Raw genomic sequence first — 19,061 nt, 5'->3', positions numbered from 1 at the left:
TTCCAAATTTTGGCTACTGTAGTCACCCTGGAAAAATCTCTTGGCTCCACCACAGTTTTTCTTCATGTTATCCAAGAGGTTCAATGTCTACCCTTTTTCTTTTCTAGGTCATTATAGCATTAATAGGTTTTCTTGAGACAATGCTCCTCATCTATCTCAGCTACAAGGTAAGCTCTCCCCTCCTCTGCTTGGAAATCTAGAGGGAGGAGTAATCTAATACTATTTGTTTATGTCCTTCATTCCCTCTGTGGATTGTATTTCTTTTTTCCTTTCCTAGAAGGAAAGTAGGAATGTAGTCCAGAAATTGGAAAAGAAACGTCCTTTAACAAAGAACTTAGGACTTACTGATCACATGGAAACAACTGAAATGAACTCTGTACTTCACAGTAATAGTTAATGCTTATATAGTATATTATAGTACCTACCTTTTAGAACTGGAAGGGTCCTTAGAGGCCATCAAATGCAACTCTCTCATTTTACAAATTAGAAAACTATGGTTGAAATAGTTAAAGTGACTTGTCCATGGTCACACAGCAACAGAGAGGAAGAATTTGAACTCAGGTTTCATTGACTGAAAGTGTAGTCAGTATGCTAACCACTTCACTGCCTCTCCCTAATTTTTCTTTTTACTTTTTAACATTTTATGTTTTTAGACTTTCAATTTTTTTGCATTCCATGTTATTGTCTTGATTCTTTCTGTCTCTTTGGGAGAGAAGATGGTGTTCACACTAAGGATGATTTGTCGGTTTCTAGTGTCCCAGTTCCCCAGGCTATTCCCAGCCACAAACATAAACTTCCTAAATCAGATTTCTGAAACTCCGCGTTCTCCTTAAGGCAGCTGCTCTTGTCTACACCCGAGGGGAAGAGATGTACACAAAGGCTTGCTTCCTGACGCTTCCAACAGAAGATATTCTGAAATAACATGAACTAGACTCCCTTTACTTCTCTGAAAGGTTTTTTCCCCTGTGTTTATTAAAACCAAAATTCTCTACCTAAGAACAGGCCCATAGGATGCTTTAGGATAAATAGCATTTCTATTCTATTCTATTCTTCCCTTCCCCCACCTCTCTTTCTTTCCCTCCCTCTTCTTTCTGCCTTCTCCTCTTCTCCCTCACTTTGCTCCTTTTTGCTCCCTTTCCCCTCTATTCTATCTCTTTCCCCTATTCTCTTCCTTCCTGCTCCTTTTTCTCTTCCTTCCTTTTTAGAGAAGGCATGAACCAAGGTCACAGTCTAATCCAGGGGTAGGCAACACACAAGCTCAAGTCCACATGTAGCCTTCTAGGTCCTTGGGTACAGCTTTTTGAATGAGTCCAAGTTTTATAGAACAAATGCTTTTATTCAGGGGATTTGTTCTGTGAAGTTTGGAATCAGTCAAAGGGCCATCCTTGAGGACCTAGAGGGCCACACGGGACTTCAAGGCCGTAAGTTGCCCACCCCTGGGCTATGAACAGGAATGTCTGAGTGACTATTTCCCAAACAAATGGCCTGAGATCATGCTCTTTGGGGAAATCCTATGATCTTTGTGTTATCATTCCAGACTCCTGGCTCTGAACCGGGAGAGGCTGGCCTTTCTCCCTGTCATTAAGCTATCCTGAGGTGAGCCTGGGGACTCAGGCCAATCCCCGTCCTGGTTCCTAGCTTTGCACAAATGCCCCTTCTCTCACACAGAAGTGGGAGCCAGGGAGCCTCAGGAAAGGCTGATGACAATCTACTTATTCAGAAGTGGAATCAACTCCAGGGTTGACAGTTGTCAATTAAGAGACCCAACTCAAAAGATGTAGCAGGGAGGAAAATGCAGCTAGGTGTGTGCCTCTTACCCTTTTGCCCCTGCCAAAATGGTCACTAATGACAAGACTAGACCTGAGAAAAGACTACAGAAAGCTGCTCTGTTTTTTCCTTTGGGGTTAATAATCTATTGGGCATCAGGAGAAGGGAAGGGGTAAGAAAAGGGATTTAGTTTTTAACTATTTCTACCACCTCTATAATGACTATGTCAATACAATTATATGTGTTAAATAGTAATTTCTCTGAGTATTTGGAAATTCTTTTACAGGAAGAGATTGTAATGTCTACTGTTCTCCCTTTTCCTCCCATTCTCCCCTTTTCTCTCACCCCTTATTTCTCTCCCTTCAATGTCTCTCTTTCCTTTCTTCCTCCTCTCTGTCTTCCTCTCCGTCACTGTGCATCTTTCTTTTGCCCCTTCCCCAGCTCTTTTATCATCTCTTCCCCACCATTTCTGCCTCTCTCCCTCTTATCTTTCCCCTTTCTTTTTCCATCACCCATCCTCATGTCTGTCTCCCTTTCTATTTATTGTCTCTCTATTGCCTTTCTCTACATGTCTTCATTTCTTCTTCTCTATTTCTCCTCACATCTCTCTTTCTTCCCCTCTTTTCTCCTCCTATGTTCCCTCCTTTTCTCCATACTGCTCCATCTTCTCTCCTTTTACCATCCCTCTCAGTGCCCACTTTTCCTTCCTCATGCTTCACTCCCTGCTTTTTCTCTCTTCATCTTTCCCTCACTCCCTCTCTGGAATTTTCTCTAAGCTATTTTACTGTTTGGCTCCACAGGGAAACATTTGGGAACAGATCTTCCGAGTTTCTTTCATTTTGGAAATGATCAACACAGTACCATTTATCATCACGGTAAATAAGCATTGGATCACCCATTCTATAGAGGAGGGATTACTGATTTGGGTATCCATCTTCTGGGGAATTATTCCCCAGAGGGCTTCATCCCAAATGCTACTGTCTATTGTTTCTTAGATTTTCTGGCCTCCCCTGCGGAATTTGTTCATCCCAGTTTTTCTGAACTGCTGGCTGGCCAAGTATGCCTTAGAGAACATGATTGTAAGTAACCAGAAACTGAATGGATTGTGGGTTTGGGTTATAGCAAACCTGGTGGCCCATCTGTCTCCCTTCTACTGTTAGTACAGATTGGAGTTTGTGTGTGTGCATGTGACTTTTTTTTCTCCCCAAAGATATCTTTGGGCAGAGCTGAGCATATGCCATGAAATCTCAGCTATCCCCAATGTAGTTTCTTTGATTCAAATGTTACTTTGACTAATACTACTATCTATTCAACATATAATCGAGTCCTTTATCAGGTCTTACTTTACTCCAGCCTAGTAAGAGCTGGCAAGGAAGGCCTTTAAGCTGAAACAATTCATTGCCTCCCAAAGGAACTGTAAAAGCCAATCAGTTTAGAAAGGCTCACTCTGCAACATGTTGGCTTTTTGCCATCAACAAAGCAATGTTATCCACCCCTGACAGGGAGTTCAGAATCCACAGAGACTTCTCAGTTGGATGGGGGTGACAGGAACAAAAATGATAAATCTCCTCAGTCTCCCAGGTCAGGCTCTCACAAGTCCAAAACACAGTTCCTCCTAACCTCTACCTATTAGAATTTGTTTCCTTCAAAACTATGTTCCAGCATCACTTTCTGAAAGCAGGAAGTCTTTTGATTCCCCCATTGCTAGTATCTTTTCCACAAAAGAAATTCATATTGGATTCTGCATATACTTATTTATGTATATATTGTCTCCCCCAATATATTGAAAATTGTCTGACAGCAGGGGCTGTTTTGTTTCTGCCTTTGCATCTAGCTTTTTGCCTGACACATTGTAAATACTTATCAAATGCTCATTGGTTGATTAATAAATAAAAGTCTGGAGTCCAGAAAAAAAGGAAGTCATAGTACTACTGTCCTCTGGCTGAGTCATATCATACCTGAAATAATATATTCAGTTCTGGACATATTTTATGACGAAAATTGAGTCCAGAAGGGGATAACCAAGATGGGTGGCAGGGGGAGAGGGAGAGGGTGAAGACTCAAAACTTTATCAAAGGAGAATCAATGATAGAAGCTGTGTACATTTAAACTAGGGATGAAAAGAATTTGTGGAATTATGATAACTAGCTTCTAGTCTTTGAAAGGCTATTATGGGCTTAGGACCAGTCAATAGGAATTACAGGGAGGCAGAAATCTGCTTTCTATAAGGAAGAATTCTCTAATAAATTGAGTTATCCAGACATGAGACATGCTACCTCATTATATAGTGATCTCCCTGTCACTAGAGGTGTTCAAGGAGGCTACAGAGATGATTCTTACACTGTGTTGGTAGTTATACTAAATGAACTCTGAGCTTCCTTTCTTTTTTGGGGGGGGGGAGGTTAAGTAACTTGCTCAAGGTTACACGGCCAGTTATTTTGTGTGGGTGCCAAGTATCTGAGGCCAGAACCGATCCCAGGTCTCCCAACCAGTGCTCTTACTCACTGTGCCACCTGGCTGCCCCTGAGCTTCCTTTCAACACTGACATGATATGACTCCAAGTTAAGTACTTAAACAATTCCCAGTATTTGTTTACAATTTATAAAGCATTTTGCATTACTGTCCCATTTGAGCAAGCTAACTGATTAGTTTGAGGCCTCATTCAAATCACAGGCATAATTAAGCAATGAAGCCCCTATGGATGGATTCCCAATCGACAAAAGTGATTCTGCTGCTACCTTCTCCCTCCTCCAGAGGCCATGGGAAAGATGTGGAGTGTAATGGCTGTTTTAAACCATAGAAACAGAGGCTATGTCTGCCCGCCCTGACTGGTTTGTGGGTGAGGGAATTGAATCCCATCAAACAGACAATTGTTTCATAAACAACAGATGATCCCCAAGGTCCCTTCCCATTCGAGCAGCCTGCGAATCTGAATTCAGTAGAGTAACTGGGTATTTTAAAATGACTAATTGAACCCATTCAAATACCTAATTATTTTTAAAACAGAAGGCTGAATACAGTCAGTCAACATGCTAATAATTGGTGCATAGCCTTAGCCAGTTATTATTAATCATTTGTTTTCAAAATAGCCAGTTGTTGTATTCCAACTTTGTATGTCTGAATGTGAGTCTTTCTCTGAAAGCCTGTTCGTGGCTCTGTGTAGCTTCTTTGGTGTGTGCACGGCTATGGTATCTGTGGGTGTGCCTATCTCTGTATCTGTATGACTCTCTGCATGTGTATGTGTCTGAGGGTGTGAAGGCCATCCTAGCTGGAACACCCTTTGCTTGTCATAGATCCAAATCCTCCCCATTGTAGGGTTCGGTTCAAGGATATCCTCCTCCATGAAGTCATCCAGGAGTACTCAAGCCTTTAACAACCCCTGCAGCCCTGTAGCGCTTACTGCCTGTCCTGTGCTCAGGGAGCACCTAATTAGGTTAGGTCAGCCCAGCACTTAGTCCCATTCTACTTTATTTACATCATTCTGTAAGTGGTAAACTCCCCAAGGACAGAGAGAGTCCTCTTTTCCTCCTATCTACCCACAGTTCCTGACTGTGTAGTAGGCACACTGCACTCAAAAAATACAAGTTAAACCAGATTAAGTCACGTTCCTTTTTTCTGCCTTGTTCTCATGGCAGTGATGTCTTTCCACAGAACGACTTCCACAGGGCCATCCTAAGGACTCAATCCGCCATGTTTAACCAAGTCCTGATCCTCTTCTGTACACTCTTGTGCCTCCTTTTTACTGGGTAAGTATCATCTGAGGTTTGACACCTGGTTGAACCCTTTGCAGCTCTGAGGCATCCTATTACTCACCTATGGGTTTGTGAATTCTTCTAGATCAGGGGTGGGGAACCCATGACCTCGAGGTCACATGTGGCTCTCTAGGGCCTCCAGTATGGCCTTCAAGGGCCACAGGCTCCCCAACCCTGTGCCTTCTATCTACATTAAAACTTCTTCTGTTTACCAGGTGCAAAGTATTAGATTGGAGTAGGGTAAGGCAGGTGGAGAGGGGGAAGGAAGAAAATTCCTAAGTACATTAGAGTCTGACACATAAAGGATCACTTTTAGGTATTTGAACTGAGATAGCATAGTATATTAGAATTCTGCTACTTGCTAGCAGACCTTAAGCAAAGCCTTTATCCTCTCTGGGCTCAGTTTCCTCATCTGTAAAATTAAGGGGGGAAAGGAGGCAGAAAAAGCAAATTGGCAAGGAGTATAGACCACACATCTAGCCATTTGCAGTACCCTTGGTTTCTTTTTGAGCAGACCATGAATCTTTCTTACTGTGTCTGACATAAGCAAGATCGAAGCAGTCATAGGATATAGAGATGGACTGGACATCAGACATTATCTAGTCCACCCCTTCCCTATTTTCTAGGTGAAAAAACTGAGGCCCAGTTTGGGGCATATAACTGTGGGGAAGTTACATGCCCAAGATTCCTTCATTCAAACCCATGCTGACTGCCAATCCACATTCTTTACCTTTAACCACTTTCCCCAAGCCTTTTCTGTTTTCAAACCCAATTCAGACTGGTCAGTTACTAGGTTTAATTCTTATTGCACCGAAAGAGATAGCTATACAACTCTCTTAAACAGATCTGGTTAATATAAGAGCAATAGTCAAGAAATTCTTTTCAGGAACCTGGAAAAACATTCTAGTTGTAGCAGTGCATATGAACTGCGTATGTGCTAATTAGAAAAGGCTCTGACCTTTTTCTCAGAGGGCTTAAAAGTTTCTGAAAAGCACTGAGCTCTTCTCTGCCTGACCCCTGTTAGCCATGAACTGATGTATTTTCCCAGCTTCCTTTGCTTAGACTATGCTTCTTGCTACGTCTGTAGCGAGTCATTTGGGCAGGTCATTTAATACCTCAGGTGTTTAGTTTCCTCATCTGTAAAAACAAGTGGCTGGACAGTATGACTTCCAGACATCATTCCAGCTCTAAATGCCATGCTTTCTGTAAGTACTCTCTGGAGCCCAGAGGGCAGGCAGGGACTCGCTCAGGGTGATTCCTGTTGATAGCCACACGCGATGATTCATCCCTTGGTTCCACTATCTCCCCAGGCCTATTCTCACCCTTTACTGAATCTCCATAGGACCTGTGGCATCCAGCACCTGGAAAGGGCAGGAGACAACCTCTCCCTCCTCACGTCTTTCTATTTCTGCATCGTCACCTTCTCCACTGTGGGCTATGGAGATGTAACCCCCAAAATCTGGCCATCGCAGCTCCTGGTGGTCATCATGATCTGTGTGGCCCTGGTTGTCCTCCCCCTCCAGGTAAGCTCCCCACCTAAAAGGGTCACATGTTTCCTAGTCAAGTCAACAAGCTCTTATTAAACACTTGCTATGGTGTGGTGGCTAGAATTCCACGCCCAAGTCAGGAAGACGCATCTTCCCAAGTTCAAATCTGACCCCAGACATTTATTAGCTGTGTGACTCTGGGCAAGTCATTTAACCCTGCTGGCCTCAGTATCCTTATCTATAAAATGAGCTGAAGAAGGAAATAGTAAACCATTCCATTATCTTTGCCAAGAAAATCCCAAATGGGGTCACGAAGAGTCGGAAAACAACTGGAAAATGACTGAACAGCCAGAACAAAAAATATGCCAGACACCGTAATAAACTTTGGGGACACAAAGACAAAAACCAGTCCCTTCTCTCAAGGATTTCACAGTCTGATGGGGAAACAACAATGCGGGAACAACTAGATACAACCAAGCTACCGTGTTTCCCTGATAATAAGACCTATCCCGAAAATAAGCCCTCCCCCAAAAATAAGCCCTATTGAGATCGCTACTGTAGTGAAGGTGATCCCCTGCGCTACACGCTATATTACAGTACCCTCTGTATGCATGTATGCACCACCCCCCCGTGAAACGCACACCGCGCTCCGAGCTGCATCCAATCAGAGCTGCAGCAGTGAGCGCGTCATCCTGTTCTTCCCCAGTGATTTGCTTATTGAATAAAGGTACATTTTTTTGTTCACATTTACCTGTTTATTAAAATTGCTGTCAGTGTTCATTAAAATAAGCCCTCCCCTGAAAATAAGCCCTCTGCTGTTTTTCTGTCCAAAAAAAATAATAAGACAGTGTCTTATTATCGGGGAAACACGGTATATACAGAATAAATTGGAGATAATAAATAAAGGAAAAACACTAGTATTAAGGGGGATCAGGATAGATTTATTTTGGAAAATGGGATTTTAGCTGCGATGTGAAGGAAGCCAGTGAAACCAGGAGACAGAAATGAAAAGGAAGAGAATTCCAGGCATGAGGGACAGCCCACGAAAATGCTTGGATTTCAGAGGAGTGTCTTGAACAAGGAACAACAAGGAAGCCAGTGTGACTGGATTGCAGAGTACATGAAGAAGAGTAAAATGTAAGAAGAGGGGGGCCAGGTTATGAAGGGCTTTAAAAGCCAAATGGATGGTTGTGTATTTGATCCTGGAGACCATTAGAGTTTATTGAAGGGGAGGAGGAGTTTGGGAGGGGGCAACATATTCAGGCCTATGCTTTTAGAAAGATCAGTTTGACAAGTGGGTTGACAAGTTGGAATGGGAAGAGACTTGAGGCAGGGAGACCGAACATCAGGATATTGCAAGTGTCCAAGAATGAGATGAGGAAGACCTACAGCGGCTGATGGCAGTGTCAGGCTGGCAGCAATGTCATTGAGAAAGGGATGTATGTGAGAGAGCTTGTGAAGGCAGAATGGATTGGGGGGTGGAGTGAGGCATCAAGGATGAAACCAGCCTGAGGGACTAGGAGGTACCCTCAACAGAACAGGAAAGTTAGGACGAGAGGCGGGCTTAGAGAAGAAGGACGATGAGTTCCGTCGTGAGATAAGGAGTTTAAGATGTGTGCTAAACACACTTTGTCAGGAGGCTAGCTAGCATGAAAGAGCCCAGGCCTGGGAGTCAGACTCCATCAGTCAAGCGACAAGCATCTAAGTGCTAGTTTGTGGGAGGCATCATAATAAGCTGCAAGACCAGAAGGACAGCACGAGGCTGAATCCCAGCTCTGTCACTTGCTAGTTATGTGACCTTCACTTCAAGTCTCTATGCCTCAGTTTCCTGCAAAATAAGGAGTTTGTACTAGATGGTCTACAGGTCTCTCCCAACTCTAACATTCTGTGATTCTGTGACTGGGTCAGTCAGGAGGCTTGATTTTTCATCCTGGCTCTGCCATTTCCTCCTTGTGCAACTTTGGACCCTTTACCTGTCTCAGTCTTGTTTTCCTTATCTTTAAAATGAGGATAGTAATACCTGGCCTGCCCTCCTCCTGGCTTCCCTAGCTTTCTGCAATTTCTAGCTAAAATCCCAACTTTTACAGAAAGCCTTTCTCAATACCCCCTAATTCTAGTGGCTTTCATCTCCTGGTTATCCCCAATATAGCCTATATAGAGACACTGTTAGCACAGAATCATTTTCATGCTGCCTCCTCCATTAGACTGTGAGCTCCTTGAGAGTAGGGACTGTCTTTGGCCTTTCTTTGTATCCTAGCATTCAGCACGATGCCTGGCACATAGTAGGTGCTTAACAAATGTTTATTGACTGACTGCCCTCACATTGTCTTAAGATGATGAATTGAAACTATGAAATGCTACAAAAATATGATGAATATAACACCTCTCCTTCAGGCTTGGACTTCATCTGAGGCTTTCTCCAAATAAAACCATTATCTCAGTATATTATGTTCACAGAACAGCAGAATTCCAGAGAAGTAAGGGAACTCACAGTCACCAACCAATAATTGGCCCAAAGTCCCTTCTACAGTTTCTCCAACAAGTGGTCATCCATTCAAATTCTTAATCCCTTTTATTTTTAGGACACTGTGTGTTTTAGGCACCTACTTATGGTAAACGAAAATTCAAGGCCCCACTTGTCTTCTTACTGTCTTCCATATGTGTCCTCTTCATTCTTCCCCCAACACTTGTCCTCACACTATTCTTCCTTCAATTCAATTCAGTTCAAAAAACAGTGAATAAACACCTACCTATGTGCAAAGCACTGGGTTACTACACAAGGAGGTTACAAAAACAAAATGAAATGTCCCAGCTTTGTCTGCTCCTTGAGGACAGGGGACAACCTGGGGATAGGCATGAATATGGAAGGTGTAGTGTCATATCTAAGGAACAGTTGTAGATGGAAGATAGAATCCACGAAAATGGATAACATAAAGTAAGTTAGGAAAGGTGGGTGGGAGCCAAATAGAAGAGGCCTTAATAACCTGAAAGAGTGTATAATTTATCCTAGAGGCAATAGAAAACCACTGAAGTCTTTTAAGCAGACCAGTGAACTTAAAAATACTGATTTAGGGGCGGCTAGGTGGCGCAGTGAATAGAGCACCAGCCCTGGAGTCAGGAGGACCTGAGTTCAAATCCAGCCTCAGAAACAACACAGAAACTAGTTGTGTGACCTTGGGCAAGTCACTTAACCCCAATTGCCCTCCAAAAAGCAAATATATATTGATTTAGCTGCTGTGTGGAGGATGGGTTGGAGAGGGAAGAACCTGGAAGCAAAAATATCAATTAGGAGATTATCGCAATCATACAGTTACAAAAAATAAAGGCCTCAACTAGGGAGTGGCTGTGTAAGTAAATAACAAAAGAGGATAGATTTGAGAGTTGTGGAGGTAAGGATGAGACCAAATTCAGTTCAACAAGCAATTATTTAGCATCTACTGTATGTTACACACTGCACTAGGCAATGAAGATACAAAGACAAAAAAAAATCACAATCCCTTCCCACAAAAAAATTTATATTCTCCTGCAATCTCCTTCTTGTTCTCTACCTATTAAATCCTATCACCCTCCAAGGCCCAATCCAAGCACCAACCTCCCCATTAAGCCTTGTACATAAAGCGTTAGGTTGTTCTGTCATTCAGACCACTTCATTTCCTTGTAGTTTGAGGAGCTTGTATACCTCTGGATGGAGCGACAAAAATCTGGAGGCAATTACAGCCGCCACCGAGCCCAGACAGAGAAACATGTTGTCCTTTGTGTCAGCTCTCTCAAGATTGACCTCCTCATGGACTTCCTGAATGAGTTCTATGCTCACCCTCGGCTCCAGGTAATGGTTGGCCTTGTGCAGGGCTTTTGTCTGTATCCTGGGCAGGATTAGAGACAGGGTTCATGTAGCTCCCAGGGACATGGAGGGGACCATTACAAGGGTCCTACAGGCTCAGAATGAGAACACGGCTGCTCTCTATTCTACCTCCCTCCAGTTCTAATATTGTGAGACCCTATGACTTAGGGCCTCAGTTTCTTTATCAACCCAATGAATATAATGCCATAATTCTCCCACTTACTTCTAAGGCAGAGCAATGTTGTGAGAATCAAGTACCTGTGTGATTTTGGGCAAGTCACCTAACATCTGTGGATCCTAGTTTTTTCAATTGTTAAAAATGAGGGTTGGACAAGTTGGGATCTAGGTTCTGTTCCAGCTTTCAGTCTATGATCCTACAATCATGCATTTTCCAAAGCTCTCTAATAGGAAGTCATGCCATTATTTACATGTTGCTCCCTCTGCATGAATAAGGGACCCAGATGGATTTCCTGTTACAGGACTATTATGTGGTGATCCTTTGCCCAACGGAGATGGACATTCAGGTGCGTCGGGTTCTTCAGATCCCTCTATGGTCTCAGAGGGTGATCTATCTCCAGGGCTCAGCTCTAAAGGATCAAGACCTCATGAGAGCCAAGTGAGTGCAGAAGCAGGTCTATGGGAAGAAGGGGAGTCTCTTGGAGTGGGGGAAAGGAGACATTTGCCTCCTCCTACTTTCCAACACCATAATTACTGCCAGAAGAAAGAGATAATGTCTATACTTAAACTGGGTTAATTTAGGGTTTTTTAACCATTGAAAGCTTGGGTATATACATTTAACTGTTGATGATCTGTGCTAGCTAAAGGGAATAACAACACAGATAATCCCAAAGGTGTCAATTTTTTGGCTTGATAAATCTTCTGCTGTGTTTTAGCAGCACTTTTTTTTTCTAATGATCAGAATGTATGAAAATATAAGTATAAATATGTAAATATATTATGAATATATTAATATAAAATATTTTATATATAATATAAAATATAAATACATTTCTTACTCACTAACAAGAAGGTCGAGGCACATGGTCTGCTGAGGGGCTAGAGGAAAGCCAAAAGAAATCCCAAAGTTCCCCATGAGTAGCCCATACCTAGGTAACCTAAAGTAGGCTTTATCTTGTAGCTCTTGGCATTTGCTGGGCACACACAAAGGTCTTAATTTACAATATGTAAGCATCCTCTTCCACACAGGCTCTATAGGACACCAAAAATGCATTGTTAGTCATGACTATGAGAGCTCTCATTGTAATCCCAGTCTCTGCAAGGAGCATTTGTCAAGGGAGAACCGTTCTTTAGGAGAAGTGAATGATTCATAGATGAAATCTGCTGTGGCCAGCTGAATGAGGTACATAAAGTAGGCTGAGGAAAATTAAATAATAAACAGGCCATATTTCTGGCTTCTGTTGAGAATTTAATGAGTGGATCAATCAGTGAGAGCTACATCAGTATGTTTTCCTTTTAGGGGTCAGCCACAGACTGCCAACTGACCATGGCTAACCATTAAGCTGGACTTTAGCCATAGCCTAACTATAACCATAGACTGGCCCCCTAACCCTAGTGACAGATTAATCTTTAATTCTCATCACAGACTAAGTCAGACCCCATTAAACAATCTCACAAATGCTTTAATCCACAGGTGAACTGGATGAGAGTGCAAATAATTCGGTGTACCTACTTGCCCTCACAAAGGCAGCTAAGTGGCACAGTGATTAGAGTAACAGGCCTGGAGTCCCAAAGACTCATCTTCATGAGTTTAAATCTGGCCTAAGACACTTAATAGTTGTGTGACCCTGGGCAAATCACTTAACCCAATTTGTCTCAATTTCATCTGTAAAATGAATTGGAGAAGGAAATGGCAAACTACTCCAGTATCTTTGCCAAGAAAACCCCAAAAGGGGCCACGCAAAGAGTTGGAAATGACTAAACAACAATAGCTTCCCCTCATGGAGACAGAACTTAGTGTGGGTATTACTTCAATTCAATCTCAACCCTAGGTTACTAGGATAAGTCTGAAGTATTGTCTAGGGCCCTCAGAAAGGCAAAGAGCCCTGAAGAGGGAAACTGAGTTGTTTTGATTATTTGTTGGTCGACTTGACTCAGATGCTAACTAGTTCTTTGAATTTTAAGTTTCCTGTCAGGTAAAATAAAACCTGTCTATATTTGATGTGTTGTTAGCCAGGTACTTGCATGAGGGTTAAGGGTCTTCCTCTCTTTTATCTCTGCAAAAACCAAAACATGAGCTAAATATTTTCATGGGAGACCCTGGATAGGGACAAAATCAGCCAAACTGGGATCTCTAGATTGTTGAAAATACCCCCTAATATTGTACCAGGTCCGTGCAAACCCAGAGGTTTGGTTCTGGGCCACAAGATGCATATGTTGACTGAAATTAAGGTAGCAAAAACATGGGGAAGTGGGAAAGGATGCTCTGCCTTTCTAGGATACTTGAATGATTACCCTGAAATGAAATGGAGGCTTAGAGGTCTCCCATGCCTCTGAATAGTGAAGTGACATTGTTCTCAAAGGAGAGAAAATCAATATGCTATGAATTTATGCTCTTTGTTAACATAGCCAACAGGCATGTATCTGGCAATTAGCAATTCTAAACATTAATTATTTTAGTTGAGATTTTCATATCTCACCTCCTCTGAGAAATCTTCCCTTCCTATTCCTCACTTAGATAAGGTCACTTGATCTACTCCAGTATTTCATTTCTCCCACATTACAGCAGAATAGTTGTCTTGACACTTCTGTAATTCAGGCATGTAGGTCCTGAAGGCAAAGTAGTGCAATGAAGAGAGAGCCATAGATTTTGGAATCATGAGTTTCAGAATCGATGATGACTCATTGGGAATATTATAAAGAAGATTCTTCTTTAAGCATGGCTTATACTAGATGAGGTCCCTCCCTTTAAACCCTGAGATTCTGTGATTCTGTAGACCCATTTCTACCACTAACTCACTGCATGACTTTGGGCAAGCTACCCTCTCCAGGCCTCAGTTTCCCCCACAAAATGCTGGAGTTGGACTAGATCATATCAAAGGTCTTTTGTAGCCAGACATGTTATATTCTCTGAGCCTGTTATAGTCCACAAGAAAGCTTTCTTCTGTCTGTGAGCTTGTAATATGTTATAATCTATACTACATGTTATATTCTGTGTTCTCATTTTTTCATTGTTCCATATATGTAAACTCTGTTTCCCCAACCAGACTGTCAGCTCCTTGAAGGCAGGGACTGTGGCTTCTCTGACCAGCCTATTACAGGGCTGGGTACAAGGTAGTTGCTCAGGGAATGCCTGCTGGCTTGAGGTTACATGGATTGAAAGCTAATAGATCACTCATTTTTTCCAGGATGGACAACGGGGAGGCCTGCTTCATCCTTAGCAGTAGGAACGAAGTGGACCGAACAGCAGCGGTAAGCACTCAAATTCTGTGATGACTGAAAATAGGGCTGGGCGAGGTTGTGTGTGTTCTCTAGGAGAGGACGCAGGTGGTTGGGAAGCTAAACAGCATTCTCTCCCCTAGGACCACCAGACCATCCTGAGAGCCTGGGCAGTTAAGGATTTTGCTCCCAATTGTCCCCTCTATGTTCAGATTTTGAAACCAGAGAATAAGTTTCATGTCAAATTTGCTGGTAAGTTTTGGTTTCCAGTTGAAAGGTTGTGTCAGTTGTCAGTTGTCAGGCTGAATGTGTCGGTCAGTTAATAAATATTTTATTTATAATATATAATTTATTATATATTATTATATATAACAAATATTATATATTGTTATATATAATAAATATTCATTAAGCACTTGTGTTGGGCACTATGCTAAATACTGGGGAACGGAAAATTTTGGCCCTCAAGAAGTTCACAGTCTAATGAGAGAGACAGCATGCAAAAAGGATAAATTGTGTGTGTCTCCATGAATGTCCTGGAGCATTTTTGTTAAGAAAGATGTGAAATCTGGAACTCAAAGTTTTAAAAACAAATGTTTAAAAATTGGTTTTTTACATGCAACTGGGAAATAAGATATACAGGTACTGGGGTATAGAAACCCATCTTGCCATACTAGAAAGTTAGGGGGGAGGGTGAAGGGGGAGGATATAAGAGAGAACAGATTGGGGGAAGGGGTATTCAGTGGGCTTGCTATTTTGGGGTGGGTAGGGGAAAGACAGAGAGAGAAAAAATTGTATCTCAAAATCTTGTGGAAATGAATTTTGAAAACTAAAAATAAATAAATTAAATTTTTTTAAATAAATAAAAGGGAAGGGATTAGTCACATGGCAGTCTGGTGCCATGGCAATGGAGAAAGTGTGGGCTGGGACTCAGAAGACCAGAGACCTAGGCCTAGTTTTGCCACTAACTTGCTATGTGACTTCGATTAAGTCACTTCTCTCTGGGCCTTAGCTTCCTTCTCTGCAGAATTAAGACTACAATACCTTGGCTCATCCCACCTGAAAGGGTGGTTATGAGGTTCACAAGAGAAAAATAGGTGAAAGTGTCTTTGAAAGGCAGAATTCACTGTGCAAATCCCTTGAATTGGAGGTTTGTAAATACAGATTGAGGTTCATATGGGGAAAAAAATTCCCAGGTAATTCAGTGGATTACATGGTCAGTAAGAATCAATAGTCTGACTTAATGGTCAAGAGAACTAATGGGCTTCTCAACATTTCAGCCCAGAGAGATCCTGTAGCCCATCCATCTATTATCACAGATTACTATCTCTTTACAATTTGAGTAGAAGGTCTTAGGGAATGGTTATGACTGAAAAATCCATCATTCTTCAGTCAACCTAGAGATGAGCCACTTTGCACATAGCCCAAGTTGATCAACCTACAAACATGTATTAAGTGCTTGCTATGTGGCAGGCACCCTGCTAAGCGCTGAGGATACAAAGGAAGGCAAAAACAATGGACCCTGCCTCAAGGAGATTATACCCTAATGGAAACAACATAAACACAGAGAGGAACTTACAAAATACATACAGAGTAGAAATAAAATAATCTTGGAGAAGTTACTAATAGCCGGAGGGACAGCTGGGAAAGGACTTTGGCAAAACAATACATCTAAGCCACAACAGAAAACCAGATAGTCTCTCATTGGACCTGTACATAAAGTCTTTCCAGCTTGGAGATTACCCTTTGCTAGTATGTCCTTCAAGAACCCAGGTCACCTCCATGCCATGATAGTGATGATGGAAGATGATGATGGTGATAGCATTTAGATGCCTCATCAGTAAAATGGGGTTAGGTTCTTGCAGTACCTCTCACCTGGGGTTTCTGTAAGTACTTTGTACACCTGAAAGTACTCTAGAAATGATAGCTTTGAATGTGTTAGGGCCTCTCTAGAGTGCTGGACTTGAGTCCTCATGCCCTGCAAATGCTAGTTATGAGATAGCATTTTGCATAAGTATTTTGGTCCTTTAGTGACTAGCTTTTTGGAGACAGGACAAAGATCGACTTTAGGCAGCCAGGTGGCACAGTGGATGGAGTGTTGACCCTGGGGTTAAGAAGACTCATGTTCCCAAGTTCAAATCTGGCCTCAGACACTTTAGCTGTGTGACCCTAGGCAAGTCACTTAACCCTGTTTGTCTCCATTTCCTCATCTGTAAAATGAGGTGGAGAAGAAAATGGCAAACTACTCCAGTATCTTTGCCAAGAAAAACTCAAATGGGGTCATGAAGAGTCAGACATGACTGAAACAACCGAACAACAATAAACTCGAGGTCCTGGTTAGAGAAAGGAGAAAAGTAAGAATCTTGTTTGTCTTTTGCAAAGATATCTGTTCCAGGGGTGGCTATGTGGTACAGTAAATAGAACACTGGCCCTGGAGTCAGGAGGATCTGAGTTCAAATCCAGCCTCTGACACAACACAAAAAAAACTAGCCATGTGACCTTCAACAAGTCACTTAACCCCAATTGCCCTACCTTCCCCCCTCCAAAAAAATTTTTTAAGAATATTATAATAAAAAAAGATATCTGTTCCATCAATTGTAGGATGGCTAAGCAATAATAGTACATGAGTGTGATGGAATATTACTGTGCTATAAGAAATGAGGAATATGAAGACTTCGGAGAAGTATGGGAAGACTTATATGGATTGATGCAAATTAAAGCAGACACAGGGAAACAGTAAACAGCAACTACAATAATGTAAATAGAAACAACAGCTGAACACTGTATAATGATTATGATCAGTCTTGGTCCCAAAGGAAAAAGAAGAAAATACTCCTTCATTTCTTTGCAGGTATGGGAAGCTATGGGAGTAGGATATTGAATACACTATCAAACTTGACTGGTTAGTTTTGTGGAACTGCTTTTTGTTTCTTTCTTTTTCTATGCTTTGCTACATGGAATAACTCTCTGAGCATGGGAATGAGGGGCATATTTAGAAGTGAAAGTGATCTAAAAACAACATCAATAAAAATTTAAAACAAAAGCAAGAGACATCATGAGATTCAGATGAATATTTCTTCTTTTAAAAATACCTATTGATGTATTTTTTCACATCACTTCCAATTCTGAATATATACCTCCCCTCTCCCTCTACCCAGAAAGTCATCTCTATCAACAAAAAAAAAAAATAGAAAAAAAGCAATCCATAAAAACAAGTCAACACATCAGTTGTGTCTGATAGTATATAAAATATTCCATACCCATAGTCAGTCACTTCTTCAAGAAAGGGAAGGAGACGCATATTTTCAATATTTTTCCAGATTCAGTTTTGTTCTTCATATTTATATTGATGACCAACATAGTAGGTGTTTAATAAATACTTGAAATATTGGATTATTTGATGTATGTATTGCTTTTCTGGTCCTGCTTACTTCATTCTGCATCAGTTCATATAATGAGTCTTAGAAAGAAACTGAGCAACAGTGAGGAAAAATGAGTCACAGAATGAGTCACAGAATGAGTCAATCATAAAGCTGCAAATAGAGCCCAAGTGTCCAGTCATGCAAGGCAGCTTCCACCCAAGCAGTGTGAAGAAGGGTGACTGTTTGTGGTGCATAAAAATGAACCCGGCTCACTAACATTTAATTCAACACACTTATTTTAAGTATTCACTTCGTTTAGGGACTTGAGCTAGGTACCAGGAAACATACAAAGTTCGTCTAGCGAGGACATAGTTTCCTGCCCTTGCGGAGCTTGTAGTCTAAGAAAAACAGAGGACATGCACAAATAACAATAATATATTTAATACATGATAACTGCATTAGAAAGGACAAGTGCTATGTGAATTCCTTGAGGGGAAGTTATTATTATTTTGACATTTTTATTAGGCACATGATAATTACTCTGGGATTTCTGTACCCTAAAGGGAAATACTCAATTATAGCTATACAAATTTATGTATTTATTCAAATGTATATTTCTTTTCTTTTCTTTTTCTTTTTGGATGGGGGAAATGCAGGGCAGTTGGGGTTAAGTGACTTGCCCCAGGTCACATGGCTAGTGTCTGAGGTCAAATTTGAACTCAGGTACTCCTGACTTCAGGGCCGATGCTCTATTCACTGCGCCACCTAGCCGCCCCAAATGCATATTTCTAAGAGGGCCCAAGTGAGCTGGCAAAAAGATAACAGAACTAGCTAGTGGTTGTCATCTTAGAGTCCTAGAACCATACAACTAATGCTTCTTAAAATCATAGAACATAGAATGTCAGCACTGGAAGGGATGTTAGATATGAGAATGTTGGAGCTAAAAGGAAATTTAGAAATCATCTAGTTGCAACTCCCTTGTTTTACAGCTAGAAAAACAGGCCCAGAAGAGAGTAGAAGTGGTTTTGCCACTATCACAGCCTTCCAACTGAGAATGTTTTGTTGAGGAAGCATTCAAATTGTTTATCTTCTCTATGGTAGTTCACCAAAGTCTGTCTCTACCTTCCTCTCTCCTCCTATATCCACTATATACTAATTTGTCTAATAGAATCATGAAATTCCATAGAATGTTAAAGGACCGTTGAGATTGTATAATCCAACCTCCTCACTTTGCAGATGAGAAAAATGAAGCACAAAGATTAAGTGACTTATCTGTGATCACATGGCTCACTAATGAATTTACAGTCTCATTAAGGAGACCAGACACATTCCCACAGGTCTTCTCAGGGTACTTTAGAGCTGCTGAAAGCCTTGGCCCTTACATAAGATACACACACACACACACACACACATATATATATATATATATATATATATATATATATATATATATATT

The 19,061-nt window shown here is 41.4% G+C and overlaps 1 protein-coding gene across 6 annotated transcripts in view; it reads left to right on the top strand.

Moving 5' to 3' along the window:
- The window catches only part of KCNT1 (potassium sodium-activated channel subfamily T member 1), a 227,642-nt gene that overhangs the window by 164,044 nt on the left and 44,537 nt on the right, over window positions 1-19,061 (top strand). For all 6 annotated transcript variants that reach the window (XM_069108351.1, XM_069108356.1, XM_069108355.1 and 3 more), the window contains 9 exons: window positions 108-167; window positions 2,568-2,642; window positions 2,763-2,846; window positions 5,419-5,513; window positions 6,862-7,042; window positions 10,668-10,832; window positions 11,327-11,463; window positions 14,213-14,276; window positions 14,387-14,495. In XM_069108351.1, the coding sequence (XP_068964452.1) occupies window positions 108-167; window positions 2,568-2,642; window positions 2,763-2,846; window positions 5,419-5,513; window positions 6,862-7,042; window positions 10,668-10,832; window positions 11,327-11,463; window positions 14,213-14,276; window positions 14,387-14,495 (970 nt within the window). The remainder of the gene's footprint in view (window positions 1-107; window positions 168-2,567; window positions 2,643-2,762; window positions 2,847-5,418; window positions 5,514-6,861; window positions 7,043-10,667; window positions 10,833-11,326; window positions 11,464-14,212; window positions 14,277-14,386; window positions 14,496-19,061) is intronic.

This window comes from Petaurus breviceps, unplaced genomic scaffold (genome assembly GCF_028583685.1).
Source record: "Petaurus breviceps papuanus isolate PSGF00001 unplaced genomic scaffold, PetGlider_PUasm1.0 90383, whole genome shotgun sequence".
Taxonomy (NCBI): domain Eukaryota; kingdom Metazoa; phylum Chordata; class Mammalia; order Diprotodontia; family Petauridae; genus Petaurus; species Petaurus breviceps.
Note: the sequence above shows the minus strand (reverse complement) of the source record. Positions and strands in the feature narration are given on the sequence as shown.